The sequence below is a fragment of the Pollicipes pollicipes genome, unplaced genomic scaffold, assembly GCF_011947565.3.
Source record: "Pollicipes pollicipes isolate AB1234 unplaced genomic scaffold, Ppol_2.1 Scaffold_4295;HRSCAF=5057_pilon_pilon_pilon, whole genome shotgun sequence".
Lineage (NCBI taxonomy): Eukaryota > Metazoa > Arthropoda > Thecostraca > Pollicipedomorpha > Pollicipedidae > Pollicipes > Pollicipes pollicipes.
The window spans coordinates 13,755,605-13,775,046 of NW_023596461.1; the positions used below are offsets into that span (position 1 = coordinate 13,755,605).

General features: G+C 50.7%; 2 protein-coding genes across 4 annotated transcripts; one reads left to right on the forward strand and one right to left on the reverse strand.

The window, feature by feature from the left end:
- Positions 1-7,415: 7,415 nt before the first annotated feature.
- On the forward strand, positions 7,416-11,116 carry LOC119096838 (uncharacterized). 3 transcript variants are annotated; one of them, XM_037219797.1, is made up of 3 exons: positions 7,416-8,754; positions 9,054-9,343; positions 9,894-11,116. In XM_037219797.1, exons 1-3 carry the CDS (start codon positions 8,251-8,253, stop codon positions 9,970-9,972), a joined length of 873 nt encoding a protein of 290 aa, XP_037075692.1. In that variant the 5' UTR covers positions 7,416-8,250; the 3' UTR covers positions 9,973-11,116. The 3 variants fall into 3 exon arrangements, with proteins under 3 accessions (XP_037075692.1, XP_037075694.1, XP_037075693.1); XM_037219799.1 differs by having other exon boundaries at positions 9,924-11,116; XM_037219798.1 differs by having other exon boundaries at positions 9,072-9,343.
- A 2,456-nt stretch (positions 11,117-13,572) lies between these two features.
- Positions 13,573-17,853, reverse strand: LOC119097192 (pantetheinase). The gene is made up of 6 exons (XM_037220248.1): positions 17,712-17,853; positions 16,910-17,053; positions 16,388-16,557; positions 15,747-15,961; positions 14,141-14,336; positions 13,573-14,053 (listed from the first exon to the last, which is right to left on the reverse strand). Exons 1-6 carry the CDS (start codon positions 17,838-17,840, stop codon positions 13,573-13,575), a joined length of 1,335 nt encoding a protein of 444 aa, XP_037076143.1. The 5' UTR covers positions 17,841-17,853.
- Positions 17,854-19,442: the final 1,589 nt, after the last annotated feature.

A 19,442-nucleotide genomic window follows, 5' to 3' on the forward strand; every position in this document is an offset into this window, starting at 1 on the left:
TATTCAGCGGTAGCTGAATGTGAGATGGGGTGGCAGTTTCTCATTTTTCTACCGTCGCCAGGAAAAAGCCCTATGAGCCATCACGTAACATAACACTTCATCTTTTTTGCCTTTGCGCGGCAGTCATGTCTCGTGTAATTATGCTAGATGTATATATATATATATATATATATATACATATATATATATATATATATATATATATACATATATGTATATATATATATATATATATATATATATGTATATATATATATATATACGTTCTAGTTTCCGGGCCTTTGACTTGGCGTCATCGCTTAGATTAAAGATGGTTCGCACAAAATTACTCATATATTCATCATTTCTTCCATTCTAACGTTTCGATATCTTATCTCATCGTCGGAGAAGACTAAATTGCACAAGAAATAAGTTTCGAATTGTAAAGGATGAAAACTGTGCAGTGCTGTTGGAAAACATCTTTTGGTACGGAGAAAATAACTGAAGCATAACTAATTGAAGTAAGACGGAATCCTATTTTCATTTTCATACATGTAAGAAACACTCATGATGGGAACATCACAAAGACACAATGGGAACGCTATTGTCACCATCACATCAGAAGTACTCACCGCCCACCACCTAGTAGTTCAAGAGTTCTGCAAGAACTTGTCTGGCTGTTTAAGGCCGGAGAGAGTTCGTTAATGAATATGCTTTCCCAAATTTGAAGGCGTCTTCTGTCACTGCACGTCCGTAAAATGTCAGTGCTGTCTGTCAGTTGTTGCCGTGTCAATAAATGTCGTGTTCCTGTCGCATGTGGTCCAAAGGTGCCCCGTCACGTAAGTGCATTGTCAGGCGTCGTGAGAGTGTCGTGTGGTCACACCAATGTAGTGTATCGGACGAAGTTTGCAGCCTTCGATGTTGCATTGGAATTGATTGGTGCATTTTAGTTTGTCGGGTTTGACTGGGCTGTTTCTCATAAGAAAGTTCGATATTTTCTTATTACAATAGTAAACGACAATGTCTATTTTGTGGTGGTTTTGCCTTTAACATGTCGAGAGGTAACTCCCGTAAAGCTTTTTCGTCCTGTTTGTGGGCAGATGCCATTTGATTTTGATAATGCAGTTTGACGGTTGGTTGGATGTCTTGCCTTGGTTTGCCGTCAAAGTGTCTTGTCATATGTCGTTGTGTCTCGTTTTCAACGTCAGAATTCGAAAAACTGTTGTTCACCAAGATCTGTCTGATTCGTATCAATTCTGAATGTAGTCCTGTCCAATCAGAGCAGTGCTTAAATGCTTATCTAATGAATGACCTTATGACTCTAGTTTTGTAGCGTCGAGGACACTCAATGTCAGCATTTAAGCACCGTCCGTTGTTAGTCTGTTTTCGGTATACAGTCGTTTTGAATTGTTGTCCTTGTCCATCGACAGCCGCGTCAAGAAAGGGTATTACGTTCTGCACACTTTGCTCTGTTGTGAAATTTTAAGCCAGACCGTTCTTCAAAGGTGTTTTTGAGATGTCCTAGTTGGTCAATATTCCTAACTTCTACAAAGATATCGTCTACGTAGCGGCAGTACATGTCCAGTCTTATGTCGTCATTTTGTACTATGTCGGCTTCTAGGTGTCCCATAAAGAAATTAGCGAATAGAGGCCCTAGAGGTGAGCCCATCGCAACACCCTCAATTTGGCAATACATCCGGCCATCAGGCCCGCGGAAAGAAACTTCCAACGTACAGGCTTTTAGTAATTGTTCAAGAAGGCGCCTTGATATTTTGAGAGGAGGAATTTCAGGATGATTGTAGACGCGGTCAAGGATGATGGATATGGTTCTTTCAATGGGCACGTTTGTAAATAGATTTTCAACATCTAGGGAGGCTAGTAGGACCTTAGGTTGACGAGATCGCACTATATCAATGAACTCATCCGTTGACAACAAGCTGTAAGACATGGGAAGATATGGGGACAAAGACCATTAAGACGTTTTGCAATTCTATAGGTTGGTGAAGGGATCTGTGAAATTATTGGACGAAGGAGGCTGCCGTTTTTGTGAGTTTTCACAGACCCATAAGCATAATCAGGCGCAAATTCACCGGTTATCTTGGAAAAGCGTATGCCATCAACAGCGGCATTGGCAGCAGTGGTTAGTTTGTTAAGCTTGGTCTTGAGATTGTCTATCGGATTTTTGGTGGTGCGCCGGAACTTCTTGTCGTCGTTCAAGATGCAGTTTAGTTTCTCATGATATTCCTTTTTGTCAAGTATTACGTAGAGTGATGATTTGTCCGCTCGGCGAATGATGATGACGTCTTTTTCTCGAAGTTCTTTTGCCGCCGTGCTGAGTTCTTGCGTGAATATCTTGCTCCTATCATTTCCACGCTTTTTCGTGCTCTCTCCTAGTAAGCTGTTCTTTAAATCCTTGTCCACGGTAACCTTGTTCTCTTTTTCCATATTCAAGATATATTGGTAAAGAACTTCTAGTTCTACTTTCTTCTTAAGTTTGTCATATTTCGACAACACATGGCAATTAAGTCCAAGATTAAGCACCTCTTTTTGTTCCTCAGTAAGGTCATGTTGAGATAAATTGATGTAACCGTCGGCAGTTTCCGGTAATACTATATGTCCACCATGGAGCCTTGAGAGCTTTTTCATGATTCTGTTTCTAGTAAGACGTGTAGCGTCACACTCAGTCACGTCGACTTCGTCAAGTACTTTTTGTTTTAGTTCATGTTCAGGGCAACATACCTGTAGCTCTCGTTCTAAAACTTTTCTCTTTCTCTTCAGGATTTCACAGGCCGTCTTCTTTTGCTGCAGTTGGTGATTCACAAGTCGTTCTCTATACCTTTTGGTAAAACCCTCTTTCTTGACTGCCTGGCCATGTAGCTTTATGCTGGAATATTTTGGAAGAATTCTTTCTTTGATGCATGTTTGATTAAAAATAACTGCTGACTCAGCATTGATGAGCTTTTTGATGCATCGTTCTAGTTTCCGGGCCTTTGACTTGGCGTCATGGCTTAGATTAAAGGTGGATTGGTTGCGTGACGGGGCACCTTTGGACCACATGCGACAGGAACACGACATGACATTGACACAACAACTGACAGACAGCACTCACATTTTACGGACGTGCAGTGACAGAAGACGCCTTCAAATTTGGGAAAGCATATTCATTAACGAACTCTCTCCGGCCTTATACAGGCAGACAAATTCTTGCAGAACTCTTGAACTACTAGGTGGTGGGCGGTGACTACTTCTGATGGGATGGTGACAATAGTGTTCCCATTGTGTCTTTGTGATGTTCCCATTATGAGTGTTTCTTACATGTATGAAAATGGAAGTAGGATTCCGTCTTACTTCAATTAGTTATGCTTCATTTATTTTCTCCGTACCAAAAGATGTTTTCCAACAGTAGTGCACAATTTTTCATCCTTTAAAACCCAGAACTTATTTCTTGTGCAATTTAGTCTTCTCCGACGATGAGATAAGATCTCGAAACGTTAGAATGGAAGGAGTGATGAATATATGAGTAATTTTGTGCGAACCATCTTTAATCTAAGCGATGACGCCAAGTCAAAGGCCAGGAAACTAGAACGATGCATCAAAATGCTCGGCAGTGCTGAGTCAGCAGTTATTTTTAATCAAACATGCATCGAAGAGAGAATTCTGCCAAAATATTCCAACATATATATATATAAGTACATACATATATACACGATTAATCAACTGCGCTTACGCTTCACAGTTGGAGTCTATTCACACCTGCCAAGTAATGCCAAACCTAATGTTCATCGCCCTGTCCCGTCAAGCTGTTCCGTGCACATCTCAGCGGATGGTGCGTTTCGTGTTCGTTGCTTACTGTCCGCGTATCTTGCGCATCGCGCAAGTGTGCAGCAGATGGGCTAAGCAGCTGCCGTTAGGGGGGGGGGGGGGGAGAGATGAGGGGTATAAATCGGCTACGTATTCCGCCGTGATCTACGGTCGCCATAGGGCCGCATAATCTGAACCGGTCTCCCGGGGAATACCAGCGATGTCCCGCCGCATTCCGGCGCAAAATCGGCCGGATGTACCTTGAAGTGAGTTTAAGACTACTGACTGCTGACCTTTGTGTAAGCTTGTGGTCCGTGTCAGGGCATGTTATGTGGTCTTGTGGTCCGTGCCAGGGCATGTTGTGTGGTCTTGTGGTCCGTGTCAGGTCATGCTGTGCGGTCTTGTGGTCCGTGTCAGGGCATGTTGTGTGGTCTTGTGGTCCGTGTCAGGGAGCTTCTTGTGTAGTCTTGTGGTCCGTGCCAGGGCATGTTCTGTGGTCTTCTGGTCCGTGCCAGGGCATGCTGTGTGGTTTGGTGGTCTGTGTCAGGGCCTGTTGCGTAGCCTTGTGGTCTGTGTCAGGACCTGTCGTGTGGCTTTGTGGTCTGTGCCAGGTCCAGTTGTGCAGCCTTGTGGTCTGTACCATGCCTATCGTGGCCCTGTGGTCCGTGTCCGGGCCTGTTGTGTAGTCTTGTGGTTCGTGCCAGAGTGTGTTGTGTGACCCTGTCGCTCATGCCAGGACATTTTATGTGACCCTGTGGTTTGTATCAAGGCCTACTGTATGACCAGCTGTCCGTAATATGGCATGTTGTTTAAGCCTCTGGTAGGTGTCAGGCTATGGCATGAGACTCTGCGGTCTGTGTCAGGACCTGTTGTTTAAGCCTGCATTTTGTGGCATGACCTGTTGTGCGTCCTCGGCGTTATGGGGGCCGGTTGTGTGACTTCGTAGTTTGTGTTAGGCTTGTAGGCTTTCGTGGCTTGCTGTGTGATTCTGATTGCTTTGTGGGGGCCGATAGTGTGGTCTAGTGGTCTGTGTCAGGGGCTGTTGTGTGACGCTGTGACCTGTCTCAAGGCCCGTTATTTTTAACCTTGTGACTTGCATACGGGTTGTTGTGTGACCTTGTGGCATGTGTAAGTGACTGTCGTGAAAACATGTGGTCTGTGTTACGACCTGTTGTGTGACCTTGTGACCTTTGTCGGGACCTGTCGTATGACCCTTTGGCGCTTGATCTATGCAGACTTCAGGCGTCAGCGATGTTTAGTGTTATCTTTCCGTGTGAAGATTAGATTGATTTACATCTGGGACGGGCTCCATGCTTCCAAAAACCGTCTGGAGGTAACATGGTCATTTTATATAGCTTTTACTTGTTCTTGCTTTGATTTTTGGATTGCTCTCGAAATTCTTGGAGAGAATGCCTCTAAGCGAATACCTAAAGGCGCCAGAATTGTTTTTGCAGACGTTCCTTCAGTTAGGATGTTGGCTGCTTGTCATTTTTAGTTGCATGAGAAAGGTAACTTAAATATTCCTGCATGGCAAGAAGGATCAACAAATATAGATTGTTGCGATCGGTTCGGGATGTGAACTTTTTTAATGATAGAACCAAAATTGCCCATTGATGGGGTCGAAATATCAAGAAAACAAATGTGAACACCGGATGAAAATAGTCATCATTACACTGCTAAATCCAGGTTGGTGTATTCCATGTTGAAGAAAACAGTGCATAAATTGAATAACACCAAACACAATGGCACATGCGGCACAGACAACATGTCTGTGGTGCATATCATTGCCTGTTTTTGTACTGGTGATTAAATATGTTACCTTGGTGCTCTATTGTGATGGGCATCTTTGCAAGCCATGAGGTGGGTAATTCCATTGACCTGGAAAAGACTGGACAAAATTCTCGACTTTACAAAACGTGCCGCCCGGCAACGTTGTAGAAAGGCAAGCGCTTTTCTGCGGCGCTAAGCAGCCATTGGAACTGCTATACGCGGGCGATTCGCGGTGCAGTATGGAGCGAAAATGACGAGAAGCTGCTCTGCGATCGGGTGTATTAAGAGGCAGGGTGATCGGTCAAGATATGGAGATAGGTTGTCATTCTACAAGTAAGTATTTTCGAGCTTGATCGTGCATAAACTTGATTTTGTTGTATGCGGGTCTGCACCATGACTGTCAACCTGCGCCTTTGCTGGTAATTGAGGTGGAGATATAAAGGTATCTCTTTAATTTTTTACTCAGATATGTTGTGTGCTTTCCTGCTATTATCTAGGCATTTTATCACAACTGAATCCAGCTGCATCCACCTGTAGGACAATAAATATCCATGTTGGCAAGTGGGAAGGTGGAATGCAGAACATGTAAGAACCAGAAGGAAAATACCTTTCAAGGATGGGCGATGTCAATGTTTATCACTTCTGAAAGGCAGTTGTGTGCTATTCAACACTGATGGGGTGCTGGTACGGCATTGATATTCCATTTGCTTCCTCTGAAGAGGAAAACAGCATATGCGTATGCTATTTGCCTGGTTAATAGAGCTCATGAAACAAGACTAAGCTGGCCAAGACAAGACGTAAACTAGACAGTGAAAACCACTCCTTGTCATCTGATTTTAGGATAATGACTGAGTCAAACGAGTGTCTTGAAATGGCTGGATGTTTTAGCTCTTTGCACTTCAAGAAATATTTGCAACAGGGTTAAAACTGTACCAAATGCAACATTTTGTAATCCAGTTCAAGCTCAGCTAATAACTGAATTTGTGTATCCTTTGTAGAGCCCAGAACTTAGGCTTTGATTTAAATCCTGACAGTAAAAACAACTATGTACAAAACACCTTAAAAAAATTGTTATTGCTGGCTTGGGCTTTGCACACTGCTTGCCGCACCACAGATTTAGTGAATTGACTGATTGACAGGTATGCGACAAAATGCTTTTTATTGTCATCATATTGTATACAGATCTAAACGAGGGTGCTGGAGGCGTTCACAAATATCCTTTGCATCTGCTGATAACAAAATGATATAACTTTCGTATTAGATCCTGTTGACTGAGACTGTGCTGGGAAGTGAGGGGCCCACACCGGCGATGCTCGAATTTCAACTTTCCAGACATTGCCTAAAGGTGCAAATTCACATGGAACTTGTTATCAAGTTGCCTTGCTATTGTCTGAAGGGAATATACAATGCAATTCCAGCTTGCAGCGCACTTAAAACCACAAATTTTCTTTGGAGCACAAAGACACAACCAGACATAACCCCATCTAAGGGACATGTTCTGTGTCATGAAACATGAATGGCACCTAACTACCTCTCCAACTCATAAGACACCTGCAAGTTATGATGGTGCCATGGTGATAATTGTGGAAAAAACAGGAGTGTGGCAAATTGTGGTATGGCGACAATTGTGATGCATGATATGTATTTGTTACATAACGCAGGGCAGCGTTCAGATCATTAAGGTGGCATGGTCATTATGTGCATCACAGCTCTGCTGGATGTAATGCTTGCAAAATGTGGACCAGATGGAATCAGACTGAGGTGAAAAATGCTGTGGAAGGTGCATGAGGTGCATTTTGAAGATGCATTTTTTGTTTCTGTTCCAGGTGCCGTCAACATGACCCGAACCTGCTGAGGAAGTGGATCACTGCTACAAGACGTCAGGGGGAAAAGCAAAGGACATGGAATCCCTCTCAGAGTGCACTTCTTTGCAGTGACCACTTCATGGAGGCTGATTTTGAACCATATCGTGAACGCAGAATGCTGCGTGAGGGAAGTATCTCATCATGGTTCATGTTCCCCGAGCAGACAAAACCAGTGGCACGCAAAAATCCCCAAAAGCGTGTTGGCCCATGCACAACTCCGCCCAAGCCAAAGCATGTCAGGCGCCTGCTTCTCGGGCAGCCACACCAGCCCGCTCCAGAGGAGGCACGGGTGTAGCCTGCCCCAGAGGAGGTGTTGCTGCAGTCTGCTCCAGAGGAGGCATTGCTACAGCCTGCCTCAAAGCTGCAACAGCTTCAGTCTGCACCAGAGCAGCAACTGCTACAGCACACGCCAGTGAAGCTTCAACATCACCCAGGTGGCCCAGAGCATAGCTATAGCGCAATTTGTAACAACTCGACACATTTCAAGTCTGAGTGCCCTCAAAGAAAGCCGGATCGTCGATGCCGAGCTTCTCGAGGTGATCCGATCTCGATTTGAAAACCCAATGGTGTCAGCGCTTTTCACCAACGAAGTTGTCAATGGTGGCAGGAAGAAGCGAAGTGGCCAGAGGTATTCAGAAAAAAACTCTGCCTCACCTTCCACTACTATTCTCCGAGAGCATGTAGGTTCCCCTCAAAGAACTTCTCCCTGCGGGGTGCAACATCGTTACGAGAGTGGACGAGAAGCGTCAGCTGTGAGGTGGGCGTCCTCCACGAGGTGCGACAGACACTGTGCTGTGGAGTGACAACCAACAAAATTGACCCTAACTGCTGTTTGATGGTCGATGAGATGGCGATACGGAAGGCGAAGGTGTACTCGCAACCCAAAGATAAGTTCGTTGGTCATGTTGATCTGGGTGCAGGGGACGTGGAAGACACGAGATTGGCAAAAAATGCCCTAGTGTTCATGGCCGTTGGTCTCAAAGTGTGTGGCGCCACCCTGCCGCCTACTTTCTCACAGACCACATTTCAAGAGACTCGGACAGAACTGGCCAAGACTGTCCTGTGTGCTTTGGGCGACGCAGAACTGAAGGTGCGATCGTTCTTGGCCGATGGACTCCAAGCCAACCTGTCCATGTTCGGCCACTTGGGCGTTCAGAACCTGCAGCCAAAACAACTTCAGCTTCCCATTGTTTCTAACTACTTCCTGCATCCTGCAACCAACCAGAAGGTGTATGTTCTGCAGGATGTGGTGCACATGCTGAAACTGCTACGAAACCTCCTTGGTGAATACAAGAGCCTTCAACTGGATGGTGAAGAGGTATCCTGGGGGTATATTCAAGTAAGAGTATGCCAAATTTAGTAGTAATAGTAACAATAAACAATCTAATAGTAATTCAGTCCCAGAAAAACCGAGTATAATGCTAAAAGACTACATTTTACTTAAGTGTCACTCTGTTTTTCTGCATACATCTATCCCATCATCTGTGTAGTTCACGTCTAGATGCATGGGTAGAGACTTGAGAGACTTAACTTAATCTGAGAGCACGGCGATACTCTTACACTAATGGCTGAACCTGTTCAGCTCGTTTTCAGTATTCTGCAGCCAAGGTAAAATAACGATTGTAGACACGTTCACAGGCGCTGTACGACCCGCAGCACAGCGAGGGTATCCGGGCGGCCAACAAGCTCCCTCGCCGGCACGTCCAGTACGAAAAGAACAAAATAAAAGTTAAGCTTGCTGCCCAGCTGTCCAGCAACTCGGTGGGCAAAGCTCGGCTGTACCTAGAAGAGTCGGGCCACCATGAGTTCACCGGAGTGGGGGCAACGGGGCGCCTCATCCTGCTTGTTGATCAGGCATTCGACTACCTCAACAGCAGCAACCCCTACGTGAAGGTCTTCAAGACTCCTGTAGCTGCCAACAACTTAATGTGAGTTGAATTAATTAGCATTAAGAACAACCTGATAAGTCCAAAGTGTGTGTTTTCTTTCCGCTAAGGAAATATATCAGGATGGTCAAATACCAGCTATCACATACACAGCATCAACAAGCATGCTAGTGAAACGTTCTTTGAAAATGGCGTGGGCATATGGCGTGATGTGCTGTCGTGTTTGATCGCCCGTTACCCCCATAGGCAGATCAAGCGATAGGAGCAAAATGTCCCAAAGTGAAATGTGGGGCAAAAGTGTGCATTTTGTCCTTGCAGCTGGCCACTTATGTCACATACTCCCCCACCCCCATCCCATACCCCTTTTCCAATCACCAGACAAAATTGACCATTCAGGTATGTATGGTCAATCCCCACCCCGGTCGCCGATCAAGAACGCGTGAACTGCCCGCTCCCCCACAAACAAAATGTAACGACTGGGCGACCTCTGGTTATCAGCAATTCATTCGAACATTATGTTGTGAGGGCGGTTTGTAGCCGAACAATTGCCTTAGCAAAGGCTATAGATGTCGCTGTTATTCCTTACTCCTAGGCTACGACGTGAGTTTTTGGCCGACTTCAGTTCCGTGCTGTTCCGGCTGCAGACAGCATCAAGCGAACCGGTACTGTAGACGCGACGCTTCACCTCGGTCCTGGGTCTCTGTCTCGCGACGCAGACCATCATGGACGTCACTGAGGCCCTGCTGGAGGAGGGGTTCGTCCATGTACTGTCATACAGGATGTCCCAAGACCATCTAGAGCTGCTGTTCGGCCGGATCCGACGTACGGGCGGCTTCAACAACAACCCGAACGTGGCCCAACTGCAACATGCCATGCGCAGACTCATACTACACAGCTTCATATCGCCATCTACCACCGGGAGCTGCACGTCACGGGATGACGGTGACGACGGCCTGCTCCTGATCCGTCGTCCAAAACGGCAGCGCCCGACGCTCAGTGAGAGTGGCCCCATGCCGGCGGTCGTGCAGCATCTCCTCACGACGGAGGACACCGGCTCGGGGTTCGTTGGCAACTGTGTTGGCTACATCTGCGGCTATGTGTGCCGCAAGCTGATGGAAACGAGCGCTGTCGGGTGTGGTGAGTGCATTGGTGCACTTCTGTGCAACGAGGACGGTCCTCCGTCGCATGAAGTGATGGGTTTCGTAAAAGTGCGGGACGACGGCGGACTGCTCATCCCGTCGGCGTCGGCGTACGCGATCGTCACGGCAGCTGGGCGGCATTTGACCGCTTTGCATAAGTGTGGTAGGATGGACCGAGCTAAACTGTTACTGAGTATCAAGTGCGGTGTCCTGGCACAGTTAATGACTGAACGCAGCCACGAACTGTTCCCTGGTGTGCAAGACGACATGTTCGAGCCGCGAGCGGATGAGTGCCATGCTGTGGTAATGGTAAAACAGATCGTGGCCAGGTATCTGCGTGTCCGCCTCCATGCCTATGGACAAAATGCTACAGTGAGTGGAATGTTCCGTACCCATGTGAGGCACAAACTGTACAAGCAGGTGCTCTTTGCGCACCAGTAGTCAAATACATCAGTAGATATCTGTGCTGGTGACCGCAAGTAGATTTACTAGTTACATTGTTTTGGGGCTATAAGGTGCGTGGACACGCAAGTCCTGTGCATTAGCATCGTTAGTAGCACGGTGTACATACTCTGAACAAAATGATATACTACGCGTAGTTTTGGGGCTGTAATGTGTGTCGGCGTGTAAGTCCTGTGTATCGACGTTGTCAATAGTACGGCGTACATATTCTGAATAGCATGGTATACTATGCGCGTATTTCGGTGCCTACACAGCTCGCAGGAGTACCGAGCCGACGGTGCTGGACATAGCTCATATTCCTGTAACGCACCAAATCGAGGCATGAGCTCTGGTCTTATCTGAGTGTGGATGAGGACGGACCTATTCTCTCACGCAGGTGAGCAGCATGCATGCAGTGCATACAAAGGGACAACCATAGCCTGAACTCCAGCAGCCCACCGGAGCAGTTACTTCGCCCATAAACAACGACGTAAGAATGTCCTCAGTCTCCCAACAGGCTGATGTAAATGATGACGTCGGCGTCAGTCAAAGTGCCCCCTGCGAAAATATTCGCGCTTTCCAACGATTTTGGGTCGTCGATCCGGCCTGGGAGGACCCAACTGTCGAATACATTTAAAGATGGATACAGTTGGCTAACATTCATGACAGTTATCTTGCTTGGCTTTGCTTCTGACTATTTCAAGCCGAAGCCGCAAGCCGGGAGAGCGTGATACGACTCGCCCGGCCCCTGTGCTCACTGGAATGCTGCAAAGGACCACATCCGGATGAGGGTTAAGAACAGCTGTTTCCAAAGTTATCGCTATGGAATATTTTCTGTCTTAGAAGGACCATCTGTTTTCTTCTGAGACCAGATTCTACCTTGCCTTCCCCACCTCTCCCCCCCCCCCCCCCCCCCACTTGTGCTGCGACGCAAAATCGCAAAATCAGTATGCCTAGATCAGTCTGTCAAGTCGCTACCCATGCCCTCGGAGCAAACTTTGCTGTGCCGTATTGCGTAAAATTGATGTCTTAAACAGCCCCAGAATTTTCAAGGCCCTCGCTCCCATCATTTCCAACTCACACGCCTGCAAAGTTCGGCCATCCGCCATGAGATTATCATTGCGAAGCTAACTCTTGCCCCTCTCCGTGTGGTGGCGCTAGTGTCGCAGGACGGGAACAACCGGCCGGTCGCCGCGCCGATGGGAGTAGACTGTCTAGATTTTTATAGGCCAATGGGTAATTCAACTGTTGTTATAATTAATAATTTGCTATGAATTTTGATCCAAGATTGCTTTTATCATGAAACAGCCCTTGGGCTGTTCCTATGTTATGATCTTTGGACTGTGCAAACACAGCTGTTTGTTTCACCTAACCACCAGTCCATATCAGCCCAATGCTGTTAACTGCAAGGATGTCAAAGCAGTATTTCAACCCTAGTACGTCAAGAAAGCAAGTAACTGCATTCTGACTTGCCAGTCCATGCCAAGTCTGAATGGTGATACTGCCCACAGGTACTGATGCTGCGTTTTATGGGGAAAGACCACGTAATTGCACAATTTTTGCCACTATGTAGCATTCATGAGTCATTTATTTAGCCTAGCTCACTGTTTGCAAGCTGCCCATAAATGCATTAGTGTGGGGGTAGGTAATGTGTTTCTTGGGCTGCGCAAAGCAGATGACATGATGCTGGCTGGCCCATCTGATTAGAGTCTGGTTAGCTTGTGAGTGTCATTGGTCAATACAAGAAAATACTGATTTCCTGCTAGCCATTGCATGACAGCAAAGATTCAGGTGTCACAGGCTCCAGGCGTATTTTAAACGTCATCCTAAATAATGTCAGCCAGGACAGCAAGCCATAATCTACATTGCAGGATGGGAAGCAGTAGCTTTGCTTGCACTTTTTGGAGCTATTGCCATGTATGGACGGTCTAGCCATGTTGCTTTACATCATCTCTGCCATTGCCATGAAGCAGCTTAGTTTTATTTACCAGTTCACTTCCTTGTCATTTTTGATTAAATACGTGCGACCAAATAAACTGTTTCTAGCATAAATATATGCTGGAATGTCTGTAAATCAGTTCTTCCTGTTTTGCGCCAATTTCTGTGATCGTGCTCCTTGCAATGCACAATGTTCACATGTCTCGGTCCACTAGTAAACATTTTTCACATACCACTACCTATCGGGCAGATTTCGCAGTGCTGACTATGCAGCTTTTGTGTTTCAAATGTTATGGCTTGTGCTGTGGCTATAAAGCCTGAGTCCCATATAGATCGTTTTTCCAACGGAGTCTATCTTCCTCCTCGCTCTCAAAGCCGTCTCGCGCCCACCATGACTGGTGACATTCGCCATCCATACGAAGGGTACTGGCATTTTTTCAGTTCATCTCAAAAGCGCAGTTTTCGCCCATAACCCGCTCCTTGATTCGGGCTAAGTGGGATCGAACTATCGACCATTAATCCGACGTAAAGCCTCTTTCGCCCATGTAAACGCACCTCGGCGAGAGGTTTAACGTCGCATGATCCGTTCCGATCTTAATTCGAATTACCCTCGGCTGCCCATGTAAACCGGGTACATGTCAGCGGGCCTAAATAAACCCTGATTAAATAGCATGGGACAATTATCATGCATTATTACCGATACCACCACCGCGTCACCCGCCACCCAACCACATCGTTGTCCGACCGCCGTCGCTAGGGCAGGTCCCTCGCGAAGTCCCTGCCGTACAGCTGCGCCGTCATCAGCGCGTCGGTATTGTCGACGGACAGGTGGCGCGTCGAACGGTCAAAGTCCCAGTCGGCGGCCAAGTGCATGTGCGTCCTAATGGCTGACGGGTACACGATCGTGTCCCCTCCGAACGTGCCGGAGAGCGTGAACGGCGGAATCAGCGGCATCGGCCCTGTCGGAAACCAGCTGCACGAGGCCGGGCTGGGGCTGGCGCAGAGCGTCACCATGCAGATCTCCGTGCTCCAATGTGGCGTGGCGTCGCGCCGGCCGTCGTACGCGAGCAGGCGGTAGGTGGCAGGCGCGCCGTCGGCGGCGGCGGCGGGCGACGTGCCACGCACGCTGACGCGGCAGCAGAGCTGGCCGTGGCACAGCTCCTGCTCCCGCCCCGTCAGCTCGGCGCTGGCGAACTCTGACATGTTGTAGTGAAGCAACGGGTAGTACGCGACGCTGCCGCCGCCTCCGCCGGCTGAGCGGAAGCCGGCCGGTGGCTGGGCCGGCGGCTGGGCCGGCGACTGGGCCGGCGGCTGGGCTGACGGCTGGGCCGGCCCGTCAACCGACACCCGCGCCGTCAATAGGGCGCCGGCCTCGTTGGCGTAGTCGTACGTGTAGTTGAGCGCGCCGGCGGCCGTGTAGATGCCGGAGCCGACGCTGGCCGTCCTGTGGACGTGGAGCCCAGCCGAGAGCAGCGTCACGCCCAGGCCGCGCGCATACGCGCTGTGCATCTGCAACGCTGCGGCAGACGCCGACGGTCAGTTCGGTGGGACTGAAGGGCGTCCACTGGACCAGCGCTGCGGCAGACGCCGACGGTCAGTTCGGTGGGATTGAAGGGCGTCCACTGGACCAGCGCTGCGGCAGACGCCGACGGTCAGTTCGGTGGGATTGAAGGGCGTCTACTGGACCAGCGCTGCGGCAGACGCCGACGGTCAGTTCGGTGGGATTGAAGGGCAGCGCTGCGACAGACGCCGACGGCCAGTTCGGTGGGATTGAAGGGCAGCGCTGCGGCAGACGCCGACGGTCAGTTCGGTGGGATTGAAGGGCAGCGCTGCGGCAGGCGCCGACGGTCAGTTCGGTGGGATTGAAGGGCAGCGCTGCGGCAGGCGCCGACGGTCAGTTCGGTGGGATTGAAGGGCGTCCACTGGACCAGCGCTGCGGCAGACGCCGACGGTCAGTTCGGTGGGATTGAAGGGCGTCTACTGGACCAGCGCTGCGGCAGACGCCGACGGTCAGTTCGGTGGGATTGAAGGGCAGCGCTGCGACAGACGCCGACGGCCAGTTCGGTGGGATTGAAGGGCAGCGCTGCGGCAGACGCCGACGGTCAGTTCGGTGGGATTGAAGGGCAGCGCTGCGGCAGGCGCCGACGGTCAGTTCGGTGGGATTGAAGGGCAGCGCTGCGGCAGGCGCTAACGGTCAGTTCGGCGGGACTGAAGGGCGTTCACTGGGCCAGCGCTGCGGCAGACGCCGACGGTCAGTTCGGTGGGACTGAAGGGCGTTCACTGGCTAGGCTAGTCAGTGTGGTGCTAGGCCACTAGTGTGGCGCGCAATTCTCATTGTTCACTTTTCATGAAGTTCATTCACGGCTCGAAGCGGTTTTCTGCATTGTTCATGAGGCGCGTCTTTTCTATGTAATTTCGCTAGCTGTGGAAGATATCGCTGTGCTGTTACGTTCTGGGTTTAGGTAACGCTCATCTGATGCGGGGACCTTTCACAGCTGGAGTAAGAAGGCACAGGTGTTGTTCGCTGCCGGAACAAACATACAACAAGGCGGTCGGGAATTTGGGGGCTGAAGATCCAAATATTTACGACAAAAATATCTCAAAATGGTTCATTTGCGGGAGTAACACGATTGACTGAGATCAGCGCCATACAACTTTTTTGATCACCAAAAATCCTGGATGAATGATTCGTTTGACCACCAAAAATCCTGAATGAATAATTCATTTGACCATCAAAAATCCTGAATGCGGACCGATAAACTGAACTCGTAACGCTACGACAGTCCTGCGGACTCGGCCTCGCGTGCTGATAAGCTGAATTCACAGTGCTACGACAGTCCTGTAGACTCGGCCTCGCGCACCACATCAGGCCAACTCAGCGCGGGCAGCTCGTTAGACGGACCGGTCCGTCTGACCCTCAGACTGACCTGTCAGCGAAGGCAGCTCATCGTGCCAGTCGGTGGGGAACACGACATGCGAAATGCCGCGCCGCGTCAACTCCACGGCCGGCACTTCGAACAGGATATCGAAGCAGGTCATCAGGCCGAACACAACGCCGAAGTCGGTGCGGAAGGCGGCCAGGTGCGGCTTCGGTGTCTGCAGCACCTCCCGCTCGACTATATACGGGTGCACCTTGTTATACCTGCGGCGGGGCACGGAAGTCAGCCCATGGGCCCGCGAGCCGCCGCGGGCTCGGTGCGAGCGGTTCGAGACCACTGCGCGCGCGGAGAGGCACACTGTCCGACTGGTGTGCTGGCGCCCTTGATCAGACCCTCAGGAGCACTATTTGACAAAGCACAACAGAATGCGTCTACGCGTGACTCATAACGCAGGAGAAGGCTGTCCGGGCGCGACTGACCACACCATTGGGCTTAGCTTGAGGCACAAAAATATTTGAACAAAAGAAAAGCAGCGAGGACGAAAATATTTAATGTAATATAATATAATAATATAATATGTAATAATAAATATAATAATGAATAAAATAACAAAATAAATAAAAAATTTACAACCGACATAAAGAACACAACACTTCATATACCGAAGAATATGGCTAAAAACGGCATACTTTTGTATCATTGTTCCCTTCCTGTCAAACACCAGGTTGGTGTTGAACAAATAGAAGCCATCCGCCGGGCAGTCTGCGTCAGAAGCTTGGCTGCAGGGCACCTTCTCCACGTAGTTCGCCACGATGTACATCTGGTGAGCCTTAGCGAGGCAGCTCAGGCCAGACACAACCTAGCCGATCACATCTTTATCAGTGCGGTGAAGTAAGCGACTTTGTCTCACATGACAAGTGAATGGGAGGGATAGGAAGAACCACGTGCGTCTAACGTAACGACGATCAAAGTATTGCTACGAGCTATTCATTTCACCCTTTCATTGCGATTTTTATTCACTAAGCCGTGCCGAAAATTACCACATATTTGCACATGCAAATCAACACCCTGACTACCTACCCATGATTAGTATTCCTCAAAACACCCCCAACCTGACACACACCGTCTTCCGTGTGCATCGTTCAGTTTGCTGTCTGTTGTCTCGTGGGAGCAGGCCGGCTGCCGCGGACAGCTGGTCGGAGCGAGCTCACCTCGTGCCGCGACGCCTCGCCGCAGGGCACCGCCATCTCGTCAGCAGAAGGCATCTCCGCGGCGAACAGAGCCAGCGTTTCGCGGGTCGTAAACGGCCCGTTGCTCATGATGCCGTGCTCAGCCAGCACTAGCAGGTCGGCACCCTGGATAAGGTCGCAGGTTAGCGCTGAAGGTCAGGCGCTGGATAAGATCATGGGGTGAAGTCGCGCGGAGGTACCCGGGCCGCGGTCGACAGCAGCGGCTGCAGTGTTTGGAGCCGAATTTTTCTTGGCATGGGGAAGTCCCAGATCAGGTCGAGACCAGCACAGTGCTTGGGGCGGCACTTCCTGGCATTAATGCTTACCAGATGGCATTAAAACAAGGTCGGAGGCTGGTGTCAGCACTTGGTTCAGGCCAAAGCGGGGTCGGGTCGGGCCTCTGACGAGGACACCTCGTGCTCGTCGGGCCCCTATCACCATGGGCCTTAACGCAAAGCGCCCGAGATGAGTTCAGGTAGAGCAGTGCTGCCACCAGGCTGGAGGACTCGCTGCGCTCGGCCCGCCCACGCGGGAGCCGACGGGCAGCAGGGACTTCACGGACGATGCCGAGAGCTCCGCCCTTGCCTGAGCGGAAGCCTGGACAGCGCCGCCCTCACCTGAGCGGAGGCCTCCCTCGCCTGCCGTCCTCAGCTGAGCGGAGGCCTCTTTCGCCTGCCGTCCTCACCTGAGCGGAGGCCTCCTCCGACTTCCGCCCTTACCTGAGCGGAGGCCTCCGCCTGGCGCCCTCACCTGAGCGGAGGCCTCCTCCGCCTGCCGCCCTCACCTGAGCGGAGGCCTCCTCCGCCCGCCGCCGCACCGTCTTCATGTTCTGCCGCCAGGGAGCGCCCTGGCGGGGGTCCCAGTCGGGCAGGGCGATCTCGCACACCGCGGCGATGTACGGTCGCGGCGGCATCGGCGCCAGTCCCAACGGCCGCACGTCCAGTGCCAGCTCTGACGGTCCCGCCGCCGCCGCCGCGGCCAGCGCCGCCAGCCCCACCGCCAGCTCCAGCAGCATGAGTGTCTAAGGCGCGGGAACGCTCTGATCAGCCCAAGCGGGTGTCGGTCGGGTCCTAGAAGCTTCTGTAGGTATTTGTGCTCGATGTAGGGCTTGAATCTCGGGAAGATGTATACTGGGCTTATTTTCATGTATTGAAAACAATTCTGATTTCGGAAAGCAGATTTCGACTTTAACAAAACACGGGCGAACAGAAGCCTACCTATTGTTTATTTCGTCTTCGGTCGGTATGCACCGAAGACACCGTCATGCACTGAAGAAGCGTCATGATGAAAGTGTCACCCCCACATAGCCAACTTCCACATAGCCCATGTTAAATCCAAACCTTTGGGGAATCGGACAAAGAGAAACTTTCTGGCGAAACAAAGATGAATAAATTGGTTGGCTGTGTTCGAGCTTCCTGCACCGCTCGACTCAGCACGATTTGTCGATGCAACCGATTTCTGTGTTCAGTGCAGTTCTGTGGACCGCATCCAGCTCGGGCAGTGCAGTTCTGTAGGCCCCATACGGCTCGGGCAGTACAGTTCTGTGGGCCCCATACGGCTCGGGCAGCGCAGTTCTGTGGGCCCCATACGGCTCGGGCAGAGCAGTTCTGTGGGGCCCATCCAGCTCGGGCAGTGCAGTTTCGTGGATCCCATGTTGCTCAGTACTCCGGCAATGGTTCGCACAGGCGAAGGATACGCCGAGTGCCTTCCTATGTTTACCACGCACGTTGCCATGCCGTGCAGCATGATTTTTACCGGATACCAGTCTCACAAGAACACGCCACAAAATTTTGATTAAAAAAACATTCACACCACTCAAGCAAGATGTCCATCACTGCACAGCATCAGCGATAGGTTCTGTCTCTAGCTAGCAGCGCGCCAGACCGACCGCATGCACGCAACAACCCCTGGCACGGCTGCTGAGACGCGTTCAGGACGTTGAGCTCGACAACATAAGCGTTGTGCAATACATCAACACCCGAGCATCACCGCTGGGGGAGCTCGCTCCACTGGAGCTGATGCGAAGCGCCCTGCGCGCCCAGCCTGCGCTCTCGCCTCTGCCAGGGCCTACCGTGAGCTGCGCGACCACCAGCGGCCGGCGCGTCACTGGCGGGGACAGGGCGCCGCGTCTCGACCCCACCAGCTGTGGACACCGCGCCACCTGTTGTCTCTCCGCCGAGATTACTCGCTGGACCGCTTCACACGGCGGGGGGGGGGGGACCACCTGGCGCCACCGGAAGCAGACCGCCTTGTCACCGCCGACAGCCGTTCCTCAGCGCGCACGCCGGCAGCCGTTTCTCAGCGCGCACGCCGACAGCCGTCCCTCAGCGCACACGCCGGCAGCCGTCCTCAGCGCGCACGCCGGCAGCTCCAGCGCGCATGCCGGTAGTTGCCACGGTTCGGCGGGTTACGCGCAGCAGCGAAGGCCCGGGCAGAGAGCCCGGGCGGCTGTGCGGTGTCTGGGACAACGGGTCTCACCCCAGAAGCGCCGACACCTGGGCGCGTCCCTACCTGG

Bases quoted from the DNA above. Each gene is read 5' to 3' on its own strand.
- LOC119096838 (XM_037219797.1), top strand. From the start codon at position 8,251: ATGGTCGATGAGATGGCGATACGGAAGGCGAAGGTGTACTCGCAACCC. The intron at 8,755-9,053 runs GTAAGAGTATGC...ACACGTTCACAG, and splicing joins TATCCTGGGGGTATATTCAA to GCGCTGTACGACCCGCAGCA. The intron at 9,344-9,893 runs GTGAGTTGAATT...CCTTACTCCTAG, and splicing joins GTAGCTGCCAACAACTTAAT to GCTACGACGTGAGTTTTTGG.
- LOC119097192 (XM_037220248.1), bottom strand. From the start codon at position 17,840: ATGCCGCCGCGACCGTACATCGCCGCGGTGTGCGAGATCGCCCTGCCC. The intron at 16,558-16,909 runs GTGAGCTCGCTC...GTGATCGGCTAG, and splicing joins GCGAGGCGTCGCGGCACGAG to GTTGTGTCTGGCCTGAGCTG. The intron at 15,962-16,387 runs GTATGCCGTTTT...GCCCCGCCGCAG, and splicing joins AAGGGAACAATGATACAAAA to GTATAACAAGGTGCACCCGT.